The 25,924-nt window shown below is 46.1% G+C and overlaps 1 protein-coding gene across 1 annotated transcript in view; it reads left to right on the forward strand.

Moving 5' to 3' along the window:
* LOC124550633 (brachyurin-like) overlaps positions 1-25,924 on the forward strand; it is a 125,525-nt gene that overhangs the window by 12,404 nt on the left and 87,197 nt on the right. Inside the window, exon 2 of the mRNA XM_047125356.1 lies at positions 24,745-24,913. Within this exon, the coding sequence (XP_046981312.1) occupies positions 24,745-24,913 (169 nt within the window). The remainder of the gene's footprint in view (positions 1-24,744; positions 24,914-25,924) is intronic.

Consider the following 25,924-nt stretch of genomic DNA (forward strand, 5'->3'; position numbering starts at 1 on the left):
AGCCATTTATTGTATAAGTTTTGAGTGACGATGTACAGAGAGTATTACACTACTGGCCATTAAAATTGCTACACCACGAAGATGGCGAGCTACAGACGCGAAATTTAACCGACAGGAAGAAGGTGCTGTGATATGCAAATGATTAGCTTTTCAGGGCATACACACAAGGTTGGCGCCGGTGGCGACACCTACAATGTGCTGACATGAGGAAAGTTTCCAACCGATTTCTCAAACAGCAGTTGACCGGCGTTGCCTGGTGAAACGTTGTTGTGGTGCCTCGTGTAAGGAGGAGAATTGCGTACCATCACGTTTCCGACTTCCATAAAGGTCGGATTATAGCCTATCACCATTGCGGTTTATCGTATCGCGACATTGCTGCTCGCGTTGGTCGAGATCCAATGACTGTTAGCAGAATATGGAATCGGTAGGATCAGGAGGGTTATACGAAACGCCGTGCTGGATCCCAACGCCCTCGCAACACTATCAGTCGAGATGACAGGCATCTTATCCGCATGACTGTAACGGATCGTGCAGCCACGTCTCGATCCCTGAGTCAACAGACGGGGGCGTTTGCAAGACAACAACCATCTGCTGCGGTTACCCTTGACGCTATATCACACACAGGAGCGCCTGTGATGGTGTACTCAACGACGAACCTGGGTGTACGAATGGCAAAATGTCGTTTTTTCGGATGAATCCAGGTTCTGTTTACAGCATCATGACGGTTGCATCCGTGTTTGGCGACATCGCGGCGAACGCACATTGGAAGCGTGTATTCTTCATCGCCATACTGGTGTATCACCCTGCGTGATGGTATGGGGTGCCATTGGTTACACGTCTCGGTTACCTCTTGTTCGCATTGACGGCACTTTGAATAGTGGACGTTACATTTCAGGTGTGTTACGACCCGTGGCTCTACCCTTCATTCGATCCCTGCGAAACCCTACGTTATCAGCAGGATAACGCGCGATCGCATGTTGCGGGTCCTGTACAGGCCTTTCTGGATACAGAAATGTTCGACTGCTGCCCTGGCCAGCACATTCTAGAGATCTCTCACCAATTGAAAACGTCTGGTCAATGGTGGCCGAGCAACTGGTTCGTCACAATACGCCAGTCACTACTCTTGATGAACTGTGGTATCGTGTTGATGCTGCATGGGCAGCTGTACCTGTACACGCCATCCAAGCTCTGTTTGACTCAATGCCCAAGCGTATCAAGGCGTTATTACGGCCAGAGGTGGTTGTTCTGGGTACTGATTTCTCAGGATGTATGCATCCAAATTACGTGAAAATGTAATCACATGTCAGTTCTTGTATAATATATTTGTCCAATGAATACCCGTTTATGATCTGCCTTTCTTTTTGATGCAGCAATTTTAATGACCAGTAGTCTAGTTCCTCTGCGCTGAATCTGTGTAATGCCAATTAGATAGCCCTGTGCACGTTAGCTGCGCCCGCTAGTCTTGCTAACTTAAAAAATGGGATATTCTGTTCGGTTAAATGTAATTCAATATTTTGGATATTACTTTCGATCAGCTTTAAGTTCTCCATGAATCCATATATGGACCTCAAAATGGACAGTGTGCCTGCTTTGCTGTGGAGCATACATTGCAAGGTATTCACACAGTTTACTGTATATACACTCCTGGAAATTGAAATAAGAACACCGTGAATTCATTGTCCCAGGAAGGGGAAACTTTATTGACACATTCCTGGGGTCAGATACATCACATGATCACACTGACAGAACCACAGGCACATAGACACAGGCAACAGAGCATGCACAATGTCGGCACTAGTACAGTGTATATCCACCTTTCGCAGCAATGCAGGCTGCTATTCTCCCATGGAGACGATCGTAGAGATGCTGGATGTAGTCCTGTGGAACGGCTTGCCATGCCATTTCCACCTGGCGCCTCAGTTGGACCAGCGTTCGTGCTGGACGTGCAGACCGCGTGAGACGACGCTTCATCCAGTCCCAGACATGCTCAATGGGGGACAGATCCGGAGATCTTGCTGGCCAGGGTAGTTGACTTACACCTTCTAGAGCACGTTGGGTGGCACGGGATACATGCGGACGTGCATTGTCCTGTTGGAACAGCAAGTTCCCTTAGCGGTCTAGGAATGGTAGAACGATGGGTTCGATGACGGTTTGGATGTACCGTGCACTATTCAGTGTCCCCTCGACGATCACCAGTGGTGTACGGCCAGTGTAGGAGATCGCTCCCCACACCATGATGCCGGGTGTTGGCCCTGTGTGCCTCGGTCGTATGCAGTCCTGATTGTGGCGCTCACCTGCACGGCGCCAAACACGCATACGACCATCATTGGCACCAAGGCAGAAGCGACTCTCATCGCTGAAGACGACACGTCTCCATTCGTCCCTCCATTCACGCCTGTCGCGACACCACTGGAGGCGGGCTGCACGATGTTGGGGCGTGAGCGGAAGACGGCCTAACGGTGTGCGGGACCGTAGCCCAGCTTCATGGAGACGGTTGCGAATGGTCCTCGCCGATACCCCAGGAGCAACAGTGTCCCTAATTTGCTGGGAAGTGGCGTTGCGGTCCCCTACAGCACTGCGTAGGATCCTACGGTCTTGGCGTGCATCCGTGCGTCGCTGCGGTCCGGTCCCAGGTCGACGGGCACGTGCACCTTCCGCCGACCACTGGCGACAACATCGATGTACTGTGGAGACCTCACGCCCCACGTGTTGAGCAATTCGGCGGTACGTCCACCCGGCCTCCCGCATGCCCACTATTGCCCCCGCTCAAAGTCCGTCAACTGCACATACGGTTCACGTCCACGCTGTCGCGGCATGCTACCAGTGTTAAAGACTGCGATGGAGCTCCGTATGCCACGGCAAACTGGCTGACACTGACGGCGGCGGTGCACAAATGCTGCGCAGCTAGCGCCATTCGACGGCCAACACCGCGGTTCTAGGTGTGTCCGCTGTGCCGTGCGTGTGATCATTGCTTGTACAGCCCTCTCGCAGTGTCCGGAGCAAGTATGGTGGGTCTGACACACCGGTGTCAATGTGTTCTTTTTTCCATTTCCAGGAGTGTATTTCATGTAAGAAATCAAACAATGACAGTAAAACTCATTGCATCACACTTACTGTGGCTTGACAACAACATACGATCTCCTGGCGAAATAATAGCATGAAATTAAAAAAGGACTGAGTTATTAGTGATTAACAATAACTTTAAAGAACAAAGTATTCTGAGTGGATCACAAATTATAACGCTGATTTTTGGGCCATACTCATGTCTTGAACGTTCGTGTAATACAGGGGTGGCCAGGAATTTGGTTCAAGAGCCATGGCCTGCCATGATTGGCACAGCGCTCAGCATCGCCGCACACTTCCCCCATAACAGCGCCAGGCTTTCTGACCACGAAAAAGGGAAAGAGGTGGAAACAGTGAACGCCCCGCAATTAAATGGTACTGCAGTCGCACTGTATACGAATTGGTTTTATATTTGTCATTTCGAAACATTATAGACCATAAACATAAATAATTTTCACTGTTATTTAATTATTTTGGCGCGCTGAAGACATAATACAATTTTTATCTAGTACAAGCTGTTAACATGCGGACCTATGCTGAAAAAAAAATGGCTCTGAGCACTATGGGACTCAACTGCTGTGGTCATAAGTCCCCTAGAACTTAGAACTACTTAAACCTAACTAACCTAAGGACATCACACACATCCATGCCCGAGGCAGGATTCGAACCTGCGACCGTAGCGGTCGTGCGGTTCCAGACTGTAGCGCCTTTAACCGCTCGGCTACTATACTGAAAACTTCACTGATTTTCTTGTATAGGCTGCCACATAATTGTGTATCATTTACCTTCATAATTGAAAAATGTCTTTCACCAAAATTCATCGACCGAAATATTGTAGAACTTTTGCAAGTTCATTATGGGTGCATGGGAACACTACCTGAGGAAAGTAATGTAGACGTACTGGACAGTTTTAACGTGAAAGGATTTGTGGTTAAAACAGGAACTATCTTGCAGTCCAACCAGTTGTATATGCTCATTCACAGGGCCACTTTCAGTTTAAGTGGCAAGTGATCTCTGAAACAGTGTCCTCAAAACGTTTAGGAAGCTACCAAAAATGGTTCAAATGGCTCTGAGCACTATGGGACTTAACTGCTGAGGTCATCAGTCCCCTAGAACTTAGAACTACTTAAACCTAACTAACCTAAGGACATCACACACATCCATGCCCGAGGCAGGATTCGAACCTGCGACCGTAGCGATCGCTTGGCTCCAGGCTGTAGCGCCTAGAACCGCACGGCCACTCCGGCCGGCTAGGAAGCTACCCTTTATTTTCTTCAAGCCACAATGAATCTTCAGACCTCGGGTTTTCTTTAACAGCAGTGAGCTTAGTAAACTGTACTATGTTTGTCAGAATGTGTCCCTTCTACGGTGGGATTGTTTTTAATGGATCCCCAACAAACCAGAAAGGTATTGTTTTTCCCCTTGTACTGTTATACTGTGGGTGGTGTGCAGTCAAGTCCACTTAAAATGTGAGGTCTTCAACCCATTTTGCATGTTCTGATTTTCATACTTGCATTCCGTTTTCCTTCATTAATTCAATAACAGCGAGTTTCAAATTGTTAAATCGTTTCCGGCATGTCCCTTGACTTAACTAACGTACTTTGCAGTAATGTATAATGTCTCCATACTTCTTGCTCAGTTCCATCTAAAACTGTTGAAGTTGACAGTGGAATAATGAGTGCGACTTCAGAAATTTTACTGTCCACACCATCAGTTTCTTCATGTGCTGCATACCTGCTAATTTAGCACAAAATGCTTCTTACTATGCGGAACAATGAATTCCGCCTGTTGATTGTTATAATTTTTGGCTCTTTCGTTATCAAGTAAATCTTTAAATTCTATCTGCATGGTATTCTAATATTCTTTCACAGCAAATTTGCCATACCCGTCACTTATGCGACTGCATAATTTACGAGGGTGAGTCAAATGAAAACCTTAAATTTGTAAAAACGAAATTTCGCGCCGTTATCCTGTAAGTTGGTAAGCGTGCTACAAACAGCATGGCCTGTAGGTGGCAGCATAGTGCAGATGCACACATACAGTCGCAGTATCAGTATAAAAATGGCCGCTCCACTTGCGACTTGCTGCAGCTCAACTCCCGTCGCTCCGCAATTTTTGTTTCCCTTGACCTCCAAAATGCCTATGACTGTGTATGGCATCCCGGTCTCCTCTTTAAACTCCAAACCTACGCCCTGCCTATCAATTTTGTCCGTCTGGTCGCTTCCTTCCTCTCGCACCGTCCTTCCTATGTCACCCTCCACAACATCAACTCTCGTATCTTTTATCCCACTACTGGCGTCCCCCAGGGTTCTGTCCTCTCCCCTCTCTTTTATCTTTTGTATACTGCTGATATGCCCAAGCCACCCCCACGAGTCCACCTTCTCCAGTATGCTGATGACACTGCCTTCCTGGCTCTCTATCCTACCCTTCAACGGTCTCAACGCACCCTCCAAACCCACCTTAACCAGTTCATCACTTGGTGTAACCAGTAGTTCCTCCATCTCAACCCCTCCAAAACCCAGGCGATCATCATAGGCCGCACCACTCGCTCCTTTCGCCTCCATGATTTCTACCTCACCCTTCATAGTCGTCCTATCCAGCTCACCCCCACCCTGAAATACCTTGGCCTCACCCTCGACCCACACCTCACCTGGAACCCTCATCTCCAGACCATCCAGCAGAAAGCCCATTCCCGCCTCCGCCTTCTGAAACTCCTGTCTGGCCGGACATGGGGATTGCATCCTTCTACCATCCTCCACACCTACAAATCCCTCATTGGTCCTATCCTCTGTTATGCCAGCGTTGCCTGGATCTCTGCCCCCACCCGCTTTTACAAGGCCCTCCAAATCCTTGAACGCCTTGCCTTCCGTATCCGCCTTCCTTCCCCCACACGGCTCCTGTATGAACTGATCCCCTTCCCCCACCTCCTCCTGTTCCTCCAACATCTCCGCATCCTTTACATCGTTCGCAGGCTTGATCCCCCCCACCCTCTGGTTTCCTCCTTCCTCTCCACCCCCCGCCCGTTGCCGCGCCTCTATCGCTGTATCCCTCCCTCTCTCCACCTCCACACCCTCCATCTCCTTCATCAGGGCAATTTCCAACGCCTTCCCCTCCCAGATGACGAACTTCGCCGTGACATCTACCCTTCCTTCCAACTATAACCTGGCCTTGTCCCCCCCCCCATTCCCCAGGGCCCCTCCTTCTCCCAGAGCGGATTTTCCTCCATCCCCCCTCCCCTGAGACCCTGCACCCCATACTTGCCTCTTTCCTTCCCACATCCCTCCCTATCTGGCCCTCTTCAGCACGCCCCCCGCTCATCTCCCCCATCCCTTCCCCTCCCTCCCTTCTTCAGGTCTCCCTCATCTCCTTGCGCCTGGCAGATCCTCTGTATTGATCATCATCAGTGTGCCACGTCAGTGTTATGTTTAGTGCTGTTTCTCCTGTGCGTCAAGAGGTGTGATTTTAATTGTGCACTGCCTTGAGGTTCGCCATCAGTGTTACGTTCTGTGCTATGCCATCCGTCGATACCTTTATGCTCCAGTCATACTGTGCCTTGTGTTCTTTTAATTGTCGCAGTGTGTGGCTTTTTGTGTGTACTACTTTTAAACAGTTTTTAATCTCCATTTTACAGTCACCCCATTTTTTTAATCTATTGCCTTCCATGATGTTCCCCCTTTTTTATATCTATGTTCACCTTATTCTCTCCTTGCTGTTTTTAAATGTCTTCTATTGTTTTGTTCTATGTCTTTCGGCTGAAGAGCAGCGCATATGCTGATGCCAGCCCGCCCCGATGGGGAATTGAAATACAATAAAGAAAAAAAAATGCGACTTGCACCAGGGAAGAACAGCGTTCTGTTATTCGGTTTTTGTGTAGTTAAGGTGTGAAACCTATTGAAAATCATCGGCGAATGAAGGTTCAGTGCCGGCCGGTGTTGCTGTGCGGTTCTAGGCGCTTCAGTCTGGAACCGCGTGACCGCTACGGTTGCAGGTTCGAATCCTGCCTCGGGCATGAATGTGTGTGATGTCCTTAGGTTAGTTAGGTTTAAGTAGTTCTAAGTTCTAGGGGACTGATGACCATAGATGTTAGGTCCCATAGTGCTCAGAGCCATTTGAACCATTTGAAGGTTCAGTATGGCGATGCATGTTTGTCACAGCAGCAAGTCTACGAATGGAGTAGGAAGTTCGCAAATAGTGTGACTTCAGTGGAAGATGCTCCTCGTCCAGGTCAGGCACAACGAGTTGTCTCTCCACAGAACATTGCAACAGTTGAAGCCATAGTGAAGGAAAACCGCCGGGTGACACTCAATGACATTGCAGCATGTTTACAGATTAGTCATGGGTCAGCACACCACATTGTGCATGATGTGCTCCAATTTCACAAAGTGTCTGCAAGATGGGTGCCACGGCAGCTGACTCTTGAAATGAGAAAATGATGAGTTGACGCTTGTGAAGAACTTCTTCGGGGCTTTGAACGAGAAGGTGATGGCTTCCTTGCAAGAATCGTTACTGGGAACGAAACGTGGGTTCACTTCCGCCAACCGGAAATGAAGAGAGCGAGCAAGGAATGGCGCCATTCCTCATCATCAAAACCAAAGGATCACTCGAAGACGCAATGGGAGGAAAGAAGTTCCGTTCTGATGAAGAGATACGCCACGCAGTGCATGAGTGGTTGCGCGGACTACCAAAATAATTTTTTACTAGTTGAATTTATGCGCTTTGTAAGCACTGGAGGACTTGCATTGAGCGTGGGGGAGATTATATTGAAAAGTGATACAGCTTTGTACCACTCCTGCACAATAAATAATATTTTTAAAAAAATTTTAAAGTTTTCATTTGACTCACCCTCGTATGTTGAGAACTCTCCCCCCTCTCTTGTGTCTTTCCCACGTATTTTTAAACGCTTATGGCCGTAGATGGCTAGATTGCTTTCTTTGTGTTATCAGCCAATAGGCATGTCCTTCGTACCACGAACAAACAGGGATAGGTAAACGACCTTGATACCAGGATTCTGACGAAATGAATGGAGTTTTATCGACCGAAAAATAGAACACCACCGTATTAAAAGACATATCACGCTATACTGGATACTTTCGAGGACCAACGACCAAAACCGAGACAGACTGAGGCTTGGCTTGCATGCGGCCTGCACATCTGGCCCATGTGAAGTTTGGCACGCTGTGGCCGTCCATGGTGTAATATAACACTCATCAAACAAAAATGGATAGTCCACATCCTTTACTATTGAACGTGAAATGAAAGTCAAAGACTTTTTTATGCAGCATAATTCAACAACAGTAAACAATTGTATATGCTCCAAAGTGGTGGGTGGTGGGTGGTGGGTGACGCTTTCGACAAAGGGCGAGGGAGTGCAATTCGCATGCAGCAGCCGCTGCCAGGCTCCAGCAAGTGGGTCCTGGAAATGTCTAACGCATGCGGCTTTCAAAGACAGACAGACTGCAAAATTTTATTGGACAGAACTGCCGTTACCGACGTGTTAGAAACTGAAATACATTGCAGCTGTGCTACCATTATACTCAGGACTTCAACATTCAGACGAAAGGCAGTAAAAAACTTTAGATAACTACCGATTTCGACCACTAGATGTTGCATTCAGACGAAGTGCTATTTACTGCTAGATCACAGGCGCCAGTTTAGTATAACAACTCGCACAGAAGACAAGATGTCCTTCAGGAACCGCTGCTGCCTACAGTGTTGCCAGACTGTGTTACCCTTACACTCAGGAGTTCAAAATTCAGAAGAAAGGCAGTAGAAAACGTTTGGCTAAGAGCGATTTCGACCACGAGATATTGCATCAGACGAAGTGCTGTTTACTTATAGATCACGGGCGCAGGTGTAGTATAACAACTCGCACAAAAGACAAGACATCCTCCAGGAACTGCTGCTGCCTACAGTGTTGCCAGAGTGAGCAGAAATCCGGACTGACAACCAGAACACGGCAAGTGCCATAACTGGATTTCCCAGAAACTTCGCTGAGGGGAGGAGGAGCCATAATATGGGAACATGTGTCTCTAGTTATCTGTAGATACTGGACTGTTTGTGAGAAAGCGACCGTCAAAGTTTCCCATGTGATCTAGGTGCTCTTTACGCACAATAAGCTCAGTGCGACTGGTGAAATAGTGGCTAGCGCAGGGCTTCTAACGTTTTGCGTTCTGCTTCAAGACCTGATTAATTTGTTTAGTTTATTTTTCATTTACCTACCCATGTCCACAGAAGGTTACTACACATATGTTTCTTGTCAAGTTAGGGGATACAAGGACATTACACTGATTGTAAAATTACAACCCAGTTTCATAATTAGTGTCGTATATTTATTGTACAATATATGTGTGTCTCGTATTTTCAGGGGTCACAAACTTCTTCAAGTCTCGTGTTTTCATATTTCATTCTCATATCAACTCTTATATTAATTCTTATATTTTATTCTTGGGGTTATTCTTCTGGAAGACCGTGCATTCCCTTGGATGATACTGCGGCGGAGTGGGTTTTGGCCCTCTTCGTATTTTTATCACATTCAGTTGCCCGACCGCCTATGGAACGTCTCTTTTCCAGTCGTCCAAGGGCAACGAGACCATTTGGGATTCGTGCCAAGCATTTGCTTGAGTCCCTCGGTGTGGAGCGTGTGGCACCCCAACTCCAGGGTTTTACCCACCTGCCTCCCTGGTTGCTCCAGAGGCCCAGCGTCCTTTTAGACTTGTCAGAGTACCGGAGGAGCTGCACTCCTGCGTTTGTTTTTACCTCCTTATTTTACGATATTTTAAACCAGCATTCCGACCATGTACCAGTGTTTACGGATGGCTCTAAACAGGGGCACTCTGTAGGTTGTGCTGTTGTTTTCCCTGATCGAGTCGTCAAGTTACGGCTTCCTGCAGCGTTTACCATCTTTGATGCCGAATTGTTTGCGATCTTGCGGGCATTGGAGCAGATGAGATGTGTTCCCAGTCTTAGGTTTCTCATCTGTTCTGACTCCCTGAGTGCCCTTCAGACCATGCAACACTTGTACCCAGCGGATACGGTCGTCCAGAACATCCATGATGCCCTACTCCACCTGCAACGGCAGTGGAAGGAGGTTTCTTTCTGCTGGGTGCCGGGGCACGTGGGTATTAGGGGAAACGAACTGGCGGATGTGGCTGCCAAAGATGCATGTTCCCTCCCTCACGTTGTTGAATGTGCCGTCCCCCTCCATGCTGTTACCTCCCTTTTGCGTGTTATGCGTGATTGGGAAGAGGAGTGGCTGGCAGTTGGTGAAAATAAGCTGCGTCTGGTCAAGGCCACCACGCGGCCATGGCGTACGTCCTACCAGTCATGCAGGCGGGATGAGGTTCTCCTCACTCGCCTCCGCATCGGGTACAGTCCCTTAACGCATGGTTTTTTACTCCGGCGGGAGGACCCCCCAATCTGCAGTGCTTGTGGCGTCCAGATTACTGTCGGTCACATTTTACTTGACTGTCCTTTATTCTCTGAGCAGAGGGCGGTGGTTTCCTTGCCACCGGATTTGCCCTCTATTTTGCAAGACGACGCAACAACTGTGGTTAAGGTCTTACGGTTTTGTGTCCTGTCCAATTTGTTGCCTCGGATTTTAGGGAGAGGATTTTAATGTGCTGCTGGGTGACTGGTTCACCCAGGCTTTAGGTAAGAGGTCCGCCAGTCACGATTACCTACTTGTTTCACGTCGATTTCTGTTCTCTTTTCCTTGTGTTTCCTTTCCTTTTTTAGTGCGTTTCTTCTCCTCTTGTTTTGCCTCTGTATGTGAGGATTTGTAACTGCCTCAGGCCTGTACCTTTTAACCGTTCTCCTTGTTCGCTGTCCGTCTTCGTCCCTTCTCCGCACGTGTTCCTGTTTCTATGCGTTTGGGCGCTGATGACCACGCTGTTTAGCGCCCGAAAACCTCAAACCACACACACACACACACACACACACACACACACACACACACACACACACAGTTCAATCCACCTCCCTCATAGGCTTCTTCTCTGCTAGTTGTCCCTCCACTCTGTCATATCAGGTACTAGCTAGGTAGAAATATCCGGCGTTCGGGTTTTACCTTCTTGTAGCACGATATTTAAAGTTCTGTTGATGGTTCATTGCCATTAAGAGTCATAAAGTTCCTATCAGGTACGTATTTTCTCTGCAAGTTTACAATTTTAAAAATCTGGAACACATAGTCACACTAAAGCAGCCAGAAATTTGGAAGTTCGACCTGAATATCGTTTGCGATCTAACCAGTCACCAACCTACAACCTTACACGAGTTAAACGGTCGATTCAGTGGTCTTCCTTTACAAAAGTACTCGTTACACTATTCCGTCACGAATGCGAAACATGCCACGCGGGTTCTCTAAAAATGTTTCGCACGCGGTTATTTTTCACTCAGAAGCACATAAAATAGCCAAACGATCACTGCGGCAGGTCGCTTTCTGTTAGTGACAGCCTAACTGAATTTACGTCTCTAATTCTTCAGTTTAGATACTAACTGAGAAAAGAGATTTAACGTCATGTGCTCGGTTCAATGGTTCAGAAGTCTGTCTCCCAGGCAGTGTCTTCACACGGATAGCACCCCTCTCTCCTCACGGGAAGCTTTCAGTTCTGATTGTTGATCTGAACGAAAAATAAAACAGTCTTTCTAGATGATGCTCGCGGCAAAATCCTCTCTCCTCCAATCAAAATTTAGAACGTAAATTTACGTAAGCCAACTTTCAATCGCTTTTTAATTATAAACCAAATAAAGTACGAAATAAATCTGAAATTAAATAGCAAAATTATTACGATCGCGGAATTGAAAAGCAGCTACAATCGCTTAGTAGTGGAAAGGTTTCAGGACCAGATGAGATACCTATAAGATCCTATAAAGATTATGTGAAAGAACTTGTTCCCCTTCTAGCAGTAATTTATCGTGGATCGCTTGAGCAACGAAAGGTACCTAACGACTGGAAAAAAGTGCAGGTCATTCCCGATTTTGAGAAAGACCATACGACAGATCCAGATAGTTATAGACCTATATCGTTGACGTCAATCTGATGTAGAATTATGGAACATGTTTTATGCTCAAGAATTATGACGTTCTTGGAAAATGAACAGTTCCTCTATAAAAATCAACATGGAATCCGCAAACAGATATCCTGCGAAACTCAGCTCACTCTGTTCGTCCATGAGATCCACAGCGAATTGGACAACGGCACTCATGTTGATGCCGTGTACCTTGATTTCAGTAAGGCTTTTTCCACCGTCCCGCATTGCCGTTTAATGAAAAAAATACAAGCTTACGGAGTATCGGAGCAGACCTTCGATTGGATTCAAGACATTCTTGCAGATAGAACTCAACACGTCGCTCTTAACGGAACTAAATCGACAGGTGTAAAGGTAATATCCGGAGTACAAACGGAAGTGTGATAGGACCGTTGCTGTTCGCAATATAGATAAATGATCTAGTAGAAAGCGTCGGATGCTCTTTAAGGCTATTCGCAGATGATACCAAAGTAGCAACGCCAGAAGATAGTAAGAATTTGCAGAACGAACTACAGAGAATTAATGAATGGTGCAGACTCTGGCAGTTGACCCTGAACGTAAATAAATGTAGCATATTGCGTATACATAGGAAAAGAAATCCACTACTTTACAGCTACACTGATGACAAACAGCTGGAGACAGCGTCTGCCGTAAAATATCTAGGCGTAACTATCCAGAGCGACCTTAAGTGGAATGACTATATAAAACATATAGTGGGAAAAGCAGACACAAGACTCAGATTCATCGGAAGAACCTTAAGGGAATGTAACTCATCCACGAAAGAAGTGGCTTGTAAGGCGCTTGTTCGCCCTATTCTTGACTTTATCCATCTGGGATCACCATCAGGTAGGACTGATAGAGGAGATAGAGAAGATCCGACAAAGAGCAACGCGGTTCGTCACGGGATCGTTTAGCTGGCGAGAGAGCGTTACGGAGACGCTAAACAAACTCCACTGGCAGGCGTTACAAGAGAGACGTTTTGCATAACGGAGAGATTTACTTCTGGAATTTTGGGACAGCACTTTTCAGGAGGAATCAGACAACATATTAAAAAAATCTTATGGGACTTAACTGCTAAGGTCATCAGTCCCTAAGCTTACCCACTACTTAACCTAAATTATCCTAAGGACAAACACACACACCCATGCCCCGAGGGAGGGCTCGAACCTCCGCCGGGACCAGCCGCACAGTCCATGACTGTAGCGCTCTCAGACCGCTCGGCTAATCCCGCGCGGCCCCACATACGTCTCGTGTATTGACCACGAGGAGGAAATTCGAGAAATTAGAGCCAATACAGAGGCTTACCGATATTCATTCTTCCCAAGCACTACTCGCGAGTGGAACAGGGTTGGAGGGATCATATAGTGGTACGGAAAGTACCTTCCACCACAGAGCATTAGGTGGCTTGCGGAGTATGATGTAGATGTAGACGTTCTTAACTTTTTTCTGGCTGTCTTTTACAAAACCAGGATTCGTCGTTCTTCCCAGGAATGTTCCCAACATTGGGATTTCACATAGATCTTCACAAAATAAAACATTTCCAATTTCATATGTCTCTCATCCACTCTCTCAATCACTCCCACTCACTCACATAACAAATATAACTGTATATCAATTTTAAAATGTTACAATATCGCGCCAGATAAAAGTTAAAAATGTTATAAAATGAAAGATTCTAGTTAACTGTTTTTGGCAACTGAACTTTTCATTATAGCTCCATATGACGTTGAAAGTTAATCTGTTGCCGTTGGTAGATGAATTTTGAAATACCAGAATGGTTTTTTTGTGATATTTATGTAAAATTTTCTGGCTTCGAAACTATGATAAACAATGAAACGAAATTTGGACAGTATGATTTTAACAATAACAAAAAGCAATGTGTAAAGTTTCAACAAAATCGGAGAGTAACGAATGTAGTTTACTTAGATTCACAGGGAGTGTAAACTTTCTTAGAGTTCTACTTCTGGCAGGCTGCGTCACTACAGCAGGCGGCACATGACACAGATGCGTCGGTTGCGTTCTGACTGAAGGAAAAAAAAAAAAAAGTGAACGTATCTCCTGCAGCCACCGCACACTTCACAACGCGGAATAAATCGCTACGCCAAAATACCGACCGTAGTAACATTCGGAACACGAACCTTCCGAACACCACGAGCATCACGCGAAGATAGGTTTCTCACAGCGGCATTTGTTCGTACGAATCTCACTCGGGAAAGGAACGCCATTAACATTGCTGTAGATTTCACAAATTGAAACTTCCTGGCAGATTAAAACTGTGTGCCCGACCGAAACTTGAACTCGGGACCTTTGCCTTTCGCTGGCAAGTGCTCTACCATCTGAGCTACCGAAGCACGACTCACGGCTGGTACTCACAGCTTTACTTCCGCCAGTATCTCGTCTCCTACCTTCCAAACTTTACAGAAGCTCTCCTGCGTAGGAGAGGAGAGCTTCTGTAAAGTTTGGAAGGTAGGAGACGAGATACTGGCGGAAGTAAAGCTGTGAGTACCAGCCGTGAGTCGTGCTTCGGTAGCTCAGATGGTAGAGCACTTGCCCGCGAAAGGCAAAGGTCCCGAGTTCGAGTCTCGGTCGGGCACACAGTTTTTATCTGCCAGGAAGTTTCATATCAGCGCACACTCCGCTGCAGAGTGAAAATCTCATTCTGGATTTCACAAACTGTCAATAATTTCGCCGCAAACCATGTATAACGAATCACTTTTCCGAAACCCGCCACTTTCAGTTGATTATGAATTAAGATACGCCACAGGAATTTCAGCGAAATAATTTCAGATAATTTTTCCATTCATTAATTTTTTAAAATTTATTCACCTGACATACAATTAGTAGACAAATAAGGACAAGGTCATTTCTATATACATTGAAAAATATTCGTATGTCAGTCCTTTTCAGACGTGAATAGATGAAAGGAAAACTAAAAAAAAATTAATCAGGTTTCGAAAACGGGGCGCAAAGGACGCTAAAGTGTGAAACTGCAATGCTAAACAATGTGCCACCGCTTTGGTTGAATTGCAGTGGTGAATCAAAACATTATGACCAACTGTGGAACGAAATACATCACTAGTTGTGCATATCAGGACTTCGACACTTTGTTGGTAGGTTTGTGGAGGTTTGTGGCATTAGATGTCTACACACGCCGTAACTGGCGCCTGATAGCGACCTAGATGGGTTCCACAGAGAACCCATTAGAATTTGGTGGCCGAGACATAAACGTGAGTTCACTATAACGCTCCCCAGAGGACTGTAGCACGATTCTGACTCCGAGCCACAGACAGTTACACAGTTGAAAGATATCGCCGTTGGAGAAGACACAAAGCACGGAGGGATGCAGGTGGTTTGCAGCTGTCAGAGTGCCTTCGATTACACGCACAGTTCTCATGGAAGAGCAGAAGAATGTCTCCCATAGCATAATACTGCTCCCACCAGCTTGCACCTGTGGCGCACTGCACATTTTCAGCCGCCGTTCACCTTGATGACGGTGTTTGTGGAAACGAGTAGCGACCTAACAAAGCAAAAACGTGATTCATCCGAGGAGCCGACACCTGTCCATTGGTCGATGATAGATCCCCGGTTGTCCGGTGTCCACTGCAATCGTAACTGAAGATGTCATTGGGTCAACGTGTGAACACGTTGGGGTGGTGTGTGCGGAATTCAGTGGTCAACACTGTGCCGTGAACAGTATGCTCCGAAAGACTTTTGTGTGCACCAGTATTGTGCTCTTTCGGCAGAGTTGCCATAGATCGCCAACTATCCGACTTTGCAGAGCGGAGAACCTAAGAACCCCACGTTCTGTGACGAGTCATAGGCGTCCAACCATTTAGCGTCTGGTGGTAGTATCACTGTCCTTCTACCTCGTTTAGGAGCTGCTCGCGACAGTAGCATGCAAACATTCGACCAGCTTCGCTGTTTTCGAAATACTCGTTCATAGACTCCACGTAATAATGCATTACTGGCCATTAAAATTGCTACACCAAGAAGAATTGCAGATGATAAACGTCTGGTACCGCGCGCCGCGGAATTTGAATCCGCGCCAGACGTCATGGACGTCAAAGACCCATAGATGTCGCTGCACCGTAAGCTGGGGCAGCGCGCGCCTCCTGGCCTGCTTTTAGTGTGGGGGCGCCACATTGGAACACGTGGTCCCAGCGGCCCATAGCGGCGCCCCCGAGAGCGTACTTAAGCGCCGGCCACTCGCTCAGCCAGTCCCCCCTTCCATCCTCTTTCTTCCTTCCTCTCTTTGCCCCCTTCTCTCCCCCGAGTCCTTTTACATTTCCCTCCTCTGCCTCCTCTCATTCCCTCTCGCGTCTGCCCTTCTCCCCCTTTATTAGTCCTCTCCCTCCTTGGTTCCCCCCCCCCTTTTTCGTTTTTTCCTTCCTCCCTCCTTGTTCTTCCCCCTCCTCCAGGTCCCCCCCACCATCTTCCTTTGGCTCGGGAGTGTCATCTTCGTGCCAGCACTTTCCTGCAGTGTTCTACAGTGAGTGTTCTACAGTGCGTGTTTTACAGTGAGTGTTCCGTGTTTTGTCTTTTGGGAAGTGTTGCAAACGGCCATCATACTGTCGCTGGGTGTGCCTTTTATCTCTTGCGAACAGCAACCAGACTGTCGCCGTGTTTTTTAATTGTGTGTGTACTATGTTACTTGTCTGATTCCTGTGTCTTTTATTAACGTTGCCAACCCCTTTTGCTTTCTGTTTTAACTTAACGCATTTTTCCGCCATTTTACACTTGACGTCACTGTTTTATCGCCTGTTTTTCTTGTTTCTTTTCTTCTTCCGGTCTTTAAAATAGAAGCCTGTAGGCTGTAGATCAGCGTACTAAGCTGGTGCCAGCCCGCCCCCTTCGGGGAAAATTGAAAATCAATAAAATAAAATAAAAAAAGCTCAGCCAGTCAGTCTTATCTCGCTTATGTCGGTTTACACCTCGCTTGCGCTAGACTGCTTTCTTCCTAGTTCATGTACGAGTTTGTTTCCTTGTGACTCTGTTGTTCGGTCTTGTCATATTCGTTCCGTCCTACGTTGGCCATGTCCGTCCTTTTCTGTTGTGTTGTTGTTCGCGGGGCTCTCCGCAGGTCCCGCCGCGCCTTTCATCATTGCTACCCCGCGACCGTCCTGGTCGCAGTTACAAAAAAACGGGTATTCATTGGACAAATATATTATACTATAACTGACATGTGATTACATTTTCACGCAATTTGGGTGCATAGATCCTGAGAAAGCAGTACGCAGAACAATCACCTCTGGCCGTAATAACGGCCTTGATACGCCTGGGCATTGAGTCAAACAGAGCTTGGATGCCATAACAGGCACAGCTGCCCATGTAGCTTCAACACGATACCACAGTTCATCAAGAGTAGTGACTGGCATATTGTGTCGAGCCAGTTGCTCGGCCACCATTGACCAGACATTTTCAGTTGGTGAGAGATCTGGAGAATGTGTTGGCCAGGGCAGCAGTCGAACGTTTTCTGTATCCAGAAAGGCTCTTACAGGACCTGCAACATGCGATCGTGCATTATCCTACTGAAATGTAGGGTTTCGCAGGGATCGAATGAAGGGTAGAGCCACGGGTCTTAACACATCTGAAATGTAACGTCCACTGTTCAAAGTGCCGTCATGCGAACAAGAGGTGACCGAGACGTGTAACCAGTGGCACCCTATACCATCACGCCGGGTGATACGCCAGTATGGCGATGACGAATACACGCTTCCAATGTGCGTTCACCGCGATGTCGCCAAACACGGATGCGACCATCATGATGCTGTAAACAGGACCTGGATTCATCTGACAAAATGATGTTTTACCATTCATGCACCCAGGTTCGTCGTTGAGTACACCATTGCAGGCGCTCCTGTCTGTGATGCAGCGTCAAGGGTAACGCAGCCATGGTCTCCGAGCTGATAGTCCATGTTGTTGCAAACGCCATGGAACTGTTCGTGCAGATGGTTGTTGTCTTGCAAACGTCCCAATCTGCTGACTCAGACGTCGAGACGTGGCTGCACTATCCATTACAACCATGCGGATAAGATGCTTGTCATGTCGACTGCTAGTGATACGAGGCCGTTGGGATCCAGCACGGCGTTCCATATTACCCTCCTAAACCCACCGATTCCATATTCTGCTAACAGTCATTGAATCTCGACCAACGCGAGCAGCAATGTCGCGATAGGCTACAATCCGATCTTTATCAAAGTCGGAAACGTGATGGTACGCATTTCTCCTCCTTACGCGAGGCATCACAACAACGCTTCACCAGGCAATGCCGGTCAACTCCTGTTTGTATATGATAAATAGGTTGGAAACTTTCCTCATGTCAGCACGTTGTAGGTGTCGCCACCGGCGCCAACCACGTGTGAATGCTCTGAAAAGCAAATCATTTGCATATCACAGCATCTTCTTCCTGTCGGTTAAATTTCGGTCTGTAGCACGTCATCTTCGTGGTGTAGCAATTTTAATGGTCAGTAGTGTAATCTGCCCTTTATCAGGATCGCTTTTCTCAATGCATTTCTCCATTTACAGCCCATGTCTTAGCTAGAGTGATCCCCCGTCCACGTGTGCTCTGTTTATATACTTTCGTTACAGCGTCACATGCCCGCAACGCGACCAAGCAGCATACAACGTAACGGTGAGCAGTGGTCATAGCGGTTTCGCTGATCAGTGTATTTAGGCCCTAAAAGACGGAAAATACTCGAAATCTTTGTTTCCTCAGAGACGTAGGAATATCTACAGATAAGCCGAGGCACGTGTTCGCTAATTTTGAGCCTTCTTCCACTGAGTGGCTCCGAAGTCTACTCACTGGTTTGATGCGGCCCGCCACGAATTCCTTTCCTGTGCTAACCTCTTCTTCTCAGAATAGCACTTGCAACCTACGTCCTCAATTATTTGCTTGACGTATTCCAATCTCTGTCTTCCTCTACAGTTTTTGCCCTCTACAGCTCCCTCTAGTACCATGGAAGTCTTCCCTCATGTCTTAGCATATGTCCTATCATCCTGTCCCTTCTCCTTATCAGTGTTTTCCACATATTCCTTTCCTCTCCCATTCTGCGTAGAACCTCCTCATTCCTTACCCTATCAGTCCACCTAATTTTCAACATTCGTCTATAGCACCACATCTCAAATGCTTCGATTCTCTTCTGTTCCAGTTTTCCCACAGTCCATGTTTCACTACCATACAATGCTGTACTCCAGACGTACATCCCCAGAAATTTCTTCCTCAAATTAAGGCCGGTATTTGATATTAGTAGGCTTCTCTTGGCCAGAAATACCTTTTTTGCCATAGCGAGTCTGTTTTTGATGTCCTCCTTGCTCTGTCCGTCATTGGTTATTTTACTGCCTAGGTAGCAGAATTCCTTAACTTCATTGACTTCGTGACCATCAATCCTGATGTTAAGTTTCTCTCTGTTCTCATTTCTGCTACTTCTCATTACCTTCGTCTTTCTCCGATTTACTGTCAAACCATACAGTGTACTCATATGACTGTTCATTCCGTTCAGCAGATCATTTAATTCTTCTTCACTTTCACTCAGGATAGCAATCTCATCAGCGAATCGTATCATTGATATCCTTTCACCTTGTATTTTAATTCAACTCCTGAACCTTTCTTTTTATTTCCATCATTGCTTCCTCGATGTACAGATTGAAGAGTAGGGGCGAAAGGCTACAGCCTTGTCTTACACCCTTCTTAATACGAGCACTTCGTTCTCGATCGTCCGCTCTTATTATTCCCTCTTGGTTGTTGTACATATTGTATATGACCCGTCTCTCCCTATAGCTTACCCCTACTTTTTTCAGAATCTCGAACAGCTTGCACCATTTTATATTGTCGAACGCTTTTTCAAGGTCGACAAATCCTATGAAAGTGTCTCGATTTTTCTTTAGCCTTGCTTCCATTATTAGCCGTAACATCAGAATTGCCTCTCTCGTCCCTTTACTTTTCCTAAAGCCAAACTGATCGTCACCTAGCGCATTCTCAATTTTCTTTTCCATTCTTCTGTATATTATTCTTGTAAGCAGCTTCGATGCATGAGCTGCTAAGCTGATTGTGCGATAATTCTCGCACTTGTCAGCTCTTGCCGTCTTCGGAATTGTGTGGATGATGCTTTTCCGAAAGTCAGATGGTATGTCGCCAGACTCATATATTCTACACACTAACGTGAATAGTCGTTTTGTTGCCACTTCCCCCAATGATTTTAGAAATTCTGATGGAATGTTATCTATCCCTTCTGCCTTATTTGACCGTAAGTCCTCCAAAGCTCTTTTAAATTCCGGTTCTAACAATGGATCCCCTATTTCTTCTAAATCGACTCCTGTTTCTTCTTCTATCACATCAGACAAATCTTCACCCTCATAGAGGCTTCCAATGTATTCTTTCCACCTATCTGCTCTCTCCTCTGCATTCAACAGTGGAATTCCCGTTGCACTCTTAATGTTACCACCGTTGCTTTTAATGTCACCTAAGGTTGTTTAGACTTTCCTGTATGCTGAGTCTGTACTTCCGACAATCAGATCTTTTTCGATGACTTCACATTTTTCCTGCAGCCATTTCGTCTTAGCTTCCCTGCACTTCCTATTTATTTCATTCCTCAGCGACTTGTATTTCTGTATTCCTGATTTTCCCGGAACATGTTTGTACTTCCTCCTTTCATCAATCAACTGAAGTATTTCTTCTGTTACCCATGGTTTCTTCGCAGCTACCTTCTTTGTACCTATGTTTTCCTTCCCAACTTCTGTGATGGCCCTTTTTAGAGATGTCCATTCCTCTTGAACTGTACTGCCTACTGCGCTATTCCTTATTGCTGTATCTATAGCGTTAGAGAACTTCAAACGTATCCCGTCATTCCTTAGTACTTACGTATCCCACTTCTTTGCGTATTGATTCTTCCTGACTAATGTCTTGAACTTCAGCCTACTCTTCATCACTACTATATTGTGATCTGAGTCTATATCTGCTCCTGGGTACGCCTTGCAATCCAGTATCTGATTTCGGAATCTCTGTCTGACCATGATGTAATCTAATTGAAATCTTCCCGTATCTCCCGGCCTTTTCCAAGTATACCTCCTCCTCTTGTGATTCTTGAACAGGATATTCGCTATTACTAGCTGAAACTTGTTACAGAACTCGTCTTTCTCCTCTTTCGTTACTCGTCCCAAGCCCATAATCTCCTGTAACCTTTTCTTCTACTCCTTCCCCTACAGCTGCATTCCAGTCGCCCATGACTATTAGATTTTCGTTCCCCTTTACATACTGCATTACCCTTTCAATATCCTCATACACTTTCTCTATCTGTTCATCTTCAGCTTGCGACGTCGGCATGTATACCTGAACTATCGTTGTCGGTGTTGGTCTGCTGTCGATTCTGATTAGAGCAACCCGGTCACTGAACTGTTCACAGTAACACACCCTCTGCCCTACCTTCCTATTCATAACGAATCCTACACCTGTTATACCATTTTCTGCTGCTGTTGATATTACTCGATACTCATCTGACCAGAAATCTTTGTCTTCCTTCCACTTCACTTCACTGACCCCTACAATATCTAGATTGAGCCTTTGCATTTCCCTTTTCAGATTTTCTAGTTTCCCTACCACGTTCAAGCTTCTGACAGTCCACGCCCCGACTCGTAGAACGTTATCCTTTTGTTGATAATTCAATCTTTTTCTCATGGTAACCTCCCCCTTGGCAGTCGCCTCCCGGAGATCCGAATGGGGGACTATTCGGGAATCTTTTGCCAATGGTGAGATCATCATGACACTTCTTCAATTACAGGCCACATGGCCTGTGGATACACGTTACGTGTTTTTAATGCAGTGGTTCCATTGCCTTCTGCATCCTCATGTCGTTGATCATTGCTGATTCTTTCGCCTTTGGGGGCAATTTCCCACCCGTAGGACTAGAGAGTGCCCTGAACTTCTATCCACTCCTCCGCCCTCTTTTGACAAGACCGTTGTCAGAATGAGGCTGATTTCTTACGCCGGAAGTCTTCGGCCGCCAATGCTGATTATTTATCAAAATTTAGGCAGTAGTGGGGATCGAACCCGGGATCGAAGACGTTTTGATTATGAATCAAAGACGCTACCCCTAGACCACGGGTCTATCGATTCCACCACCTTCGCTGAGTGATCAGCACGTCTGACTACCGTGCAGCGGGCCTGTGTTCGAATCCCAGCCAGGTCGGATGGAAACTCCGTTTGGGGGCTAGGTGTTGTGTTGCATTGATCGTCGTCGACACGCAAGCCGCCCAATGTGGCATCAATTGAAGAGACTAGCTCCTAGTCATCAATGCTACACAATCATTTCATTTCAATTTTTCCGGGAAAATCGGGTTGTGGCACTTGCCGTGTCGGATTATTATCAGTGTGGGAGGTCACTTGTCCCATATTGCGATGGATGTGCTTGGACTCTGCAGCTACCGCCCGCCATGTTTTGTGCCAAAGAGTGTGCATCAAATGATTGCGTTTGATTTGGGAAGTATGAACCTGAAATGAGATTTTTGAATAGTTGCACAATAGATGGGATGATAAATAATGCAAACTGACTAATTATTGCTCCTTCTCTCTTTCCAAGCATTAATCCTGACTTGCGGGGTCGGCTGCTGTGGTGAACCAGATTTGGCGTGTTAATTTTAAGGGGTGGCCAGATGCCCTTCCTCACGCAACCCTGGATCCTCCTTGGGACGGAATGTGTGTACCCAAACTGTCTGCGTCTAGTGTAATTCATAGAATAGTGTGAACGTGTTTCAAATGTCTGCGAGTCGTATAACTGAGGCGGAACGTGAGTACCAGCCCAGCATTCACCTAGCGGGATGAGGAAAACTGCCTAAAAACCACATCCACGCTGGCCAGCACATCGGCCCTCGTCGTTAGTCCGCCAGGCGGATTCGATCCGGGGCCAGCGCGCCTACCCGAGTCCAGGAAGCAGTGCGTTAGCACTGGCACTCTCGGCTGCTTGGTGGGCCTAATTATTGCTCCTTGAATAACTAAAAAAGTTAATTGGGAAGAATAATTGATAGAATTTGGAAGATACACATATCCTGGGTAAACTTTAACTGGTACTAATATGAACAGACATTTAAGATAGATATTCATCATTTAAGTTCCGTACTTCTTCACATTAATTCCATTGTGTGTACTCCTGATTATAACAATGCCTATGCAGGATGGCTCGTCCGCTGGTCGCACAAATTCCTCTTGTCTGCTCTGAACATCCTGATGCAGAATTCTCGGCGAGGGTGAAATGATGAACAGATGGATGTGGTCAATGTGAATATCTGAGTAAACTTTACTTTCCCAACAACTTTTTTATAACACTTTTTAATGTATGCTTGAAATACACATTTGGATCTCGTCATACGTGTGCCCACTACCACTTACAGAAACAAATAGGTGAAGGTACAGATATTAATTAGTTGAAGAGCGTATCTCTTCTCCTTTTTTGTATCAAAACATTATCTCTGCCAAAAACCAACTCTTTAATTTACCTTTGCGTTTGTGTATATGTAGCTTACATGTATAAAAGGAAAAGAACGAAGAAAGAAAAAATAATATGATCCATTAGACCTTGTCAAGGCTGCGCATTCTAGATATTATTATTGTTATTACTATTATTATTCAATAGATGTTCATTAAGGTGATAGTAGACATATGAATCGGGATCTTTTGATGTGTTTCGACTGAGATGCCTCAGTGGCTTCGAAAAAAAAAAAGCACTCCGTCTTCAGGGCACGATTGGCCTACCGGGACCATCCGACCGCCGTGTCATCCTCAGCTGAGGATGCGGATAGGAGGGGAGTGGGGTCGCCACACCGCTCTCCCGGTCGTTTTGATGGTACTCTTGACCGAAGCCGCTACTATTCGGTCGAGTAGCTCCTCAATTGGCATCACGAGGCTGAGTGCGCCCCGAACAATGGCAACGGCGCATGGCGGCCTGGATGGTCAGCCATCCAAATGCCGACCACGCCCGACAGCGGTTAACTTCGGTTATCTCACTTTAACCAGTGTAACTACTGTTTTTTTTTTTGTTTTTTTTTCTCCATTTTGTTCGTTGTTGATCGTTGTGTTTGTTCGTTGCGGACGTCACATGGCATCTAGTTTGGTTCGTTTGTTGATCGTTTCACTCAGTTTTTTTATTACAGAGGCCAACCAGCTCTCTGACCGAACACGCTGAGCTACCGTGCCGGCTGACAAGGGCGTTGCCTGGCTTCGAAAAGCTTCTTTTTAAAAACAATAAAAAAAAGCCTGAGTCACAAATTAAGTTCAGCAATACTCTCATACCGGGCTTGTTGGGACAATTTTATGGGGGTTGTCACTCACTAAGTCTGCTAATGTTAGTAATGTTAGACACAATTTCTAAAAAGGAGGCAGAAAGTGAAAACAGGGATAGCACTATATGAACTGACAGAGTAAATATGAGCACTCTGAATGGTATAAAAATGTAGAAATAATTTCAAACGACTTTATGTTGTAACCAGAAGCGTGTGTAACACCACAACCAAATTTCATTTGTGAATTTTTGTTTTATTATAGCGAACAAAGAGCCTTGCGTGTGTACGTATCAATCAGATGTAGGTTCTGTGTTGGCAGTGTATCTCAAATTAATGAACGGCCGAAGAGTTCAACAAAACTGTACGACAACGTGACGTCTCGTTTTAGGCACACAGTCGCAACGCGCACAGGGCAATCCGCGCATCATCGAAGGCAAGGCGGCGGCGCTCGGCCAGTTCCCACACCAGGCCCTCCTCGTCGCCGACGATCACTTCATATGCGGCGGATCGCTCATCAGGAGGACTGCAGTCCTCACCGCCGGCTTCTGCACGGTCGGGTGAGTGGCAGCGGTAAGCGGCAGCTGGGCTGGGAGAGCGCAAGTGGCGCAGCCTTATGGGCCAATGTCTGATCTCGGGTGTTGCAAATGTATGCTCGTTACACTTTAATAAACTGTTGTCTCCTGTACTCACAACTGTGATTTCGATACTTTGGTATGTAAATATTGTTGTTGTTGTGGTCTTCAGCCCTGAGACTGGTTTGATGCAGCTCTCCATGCTACTATATCCTGTGCAAGCTTCTTCATCTCCCAGTACCTACTGCAACCTACATCCTTCTGAGTCTGCTTAGTGTATTCATCTCTTGGTCTCCCTCTACGATTTTTACCCTCCACGCTACCCTCCAGTACTAAATTGGTGATCCCTTGATGCCTCAGAACATGTCCCACCAACCGATCTCTTCTTCTAGTCAGGTTGTGCCACAAGCTCCTCTTCTCCCCAATTCTATTCAATACCTCCTCATTAGTTATGTGATCTACCCATCTAATCTTCAGCGTTCTTCTGTAGCACCACATTTCGAAAGCTTCTATTCTCTCCTTGTCTAAACTATTTATCGTCCATGTTTCGCTTCCATACAAGGCTACACCCATACACATACTTTCAGAAGCGACTTCCTGACAAATCAATACTAGATGTTAACAAATTTCTCTTCTTCAGAAACGCTTTCCTTGCCATTGCCAGCCTACATTTTATATCCTCTCTACTTCGACCATCATCAGTTAATTTGCTCCCCAAATAGCAAAACTCCTTTACTAATTTAAGTGCTTCATTTCCTAATCTAATTCCCTCAGCATCACCCGACTTAATTCGACTACATTCCATTATCCTCGTTTTGCTTTTGTTGATGTTCATCTTATACCCTCCTTTCAAGACACTGTCCATTCCGTTCAACTGCTCTTCCAAGTCCTTTGCTGTCTCTGACAGAATTACAATGTCATCGGCGAACCTCAAAGTTTTTATTTCTTCTCCATGGATTTTAATACCTACTCCGAACTTTTCTTTTGTTTCCTTTA

The sequence above is a fragment of the Schistocerca americana genome, chromosome 9 (assembly GCF_021461395.2).
Source record: "Schistocerca americana isolate TAMUIC-IGC-003095 chromosome 9, iqSchAmer2.1, whole genome shotgun sequence".
NCBI classification, from domain to species: Eukaryota; Metazoa; Arthropoda; class Insecta; order Orthoptera; family Acrididae; genus Schistocerca; species Schistocerca americana.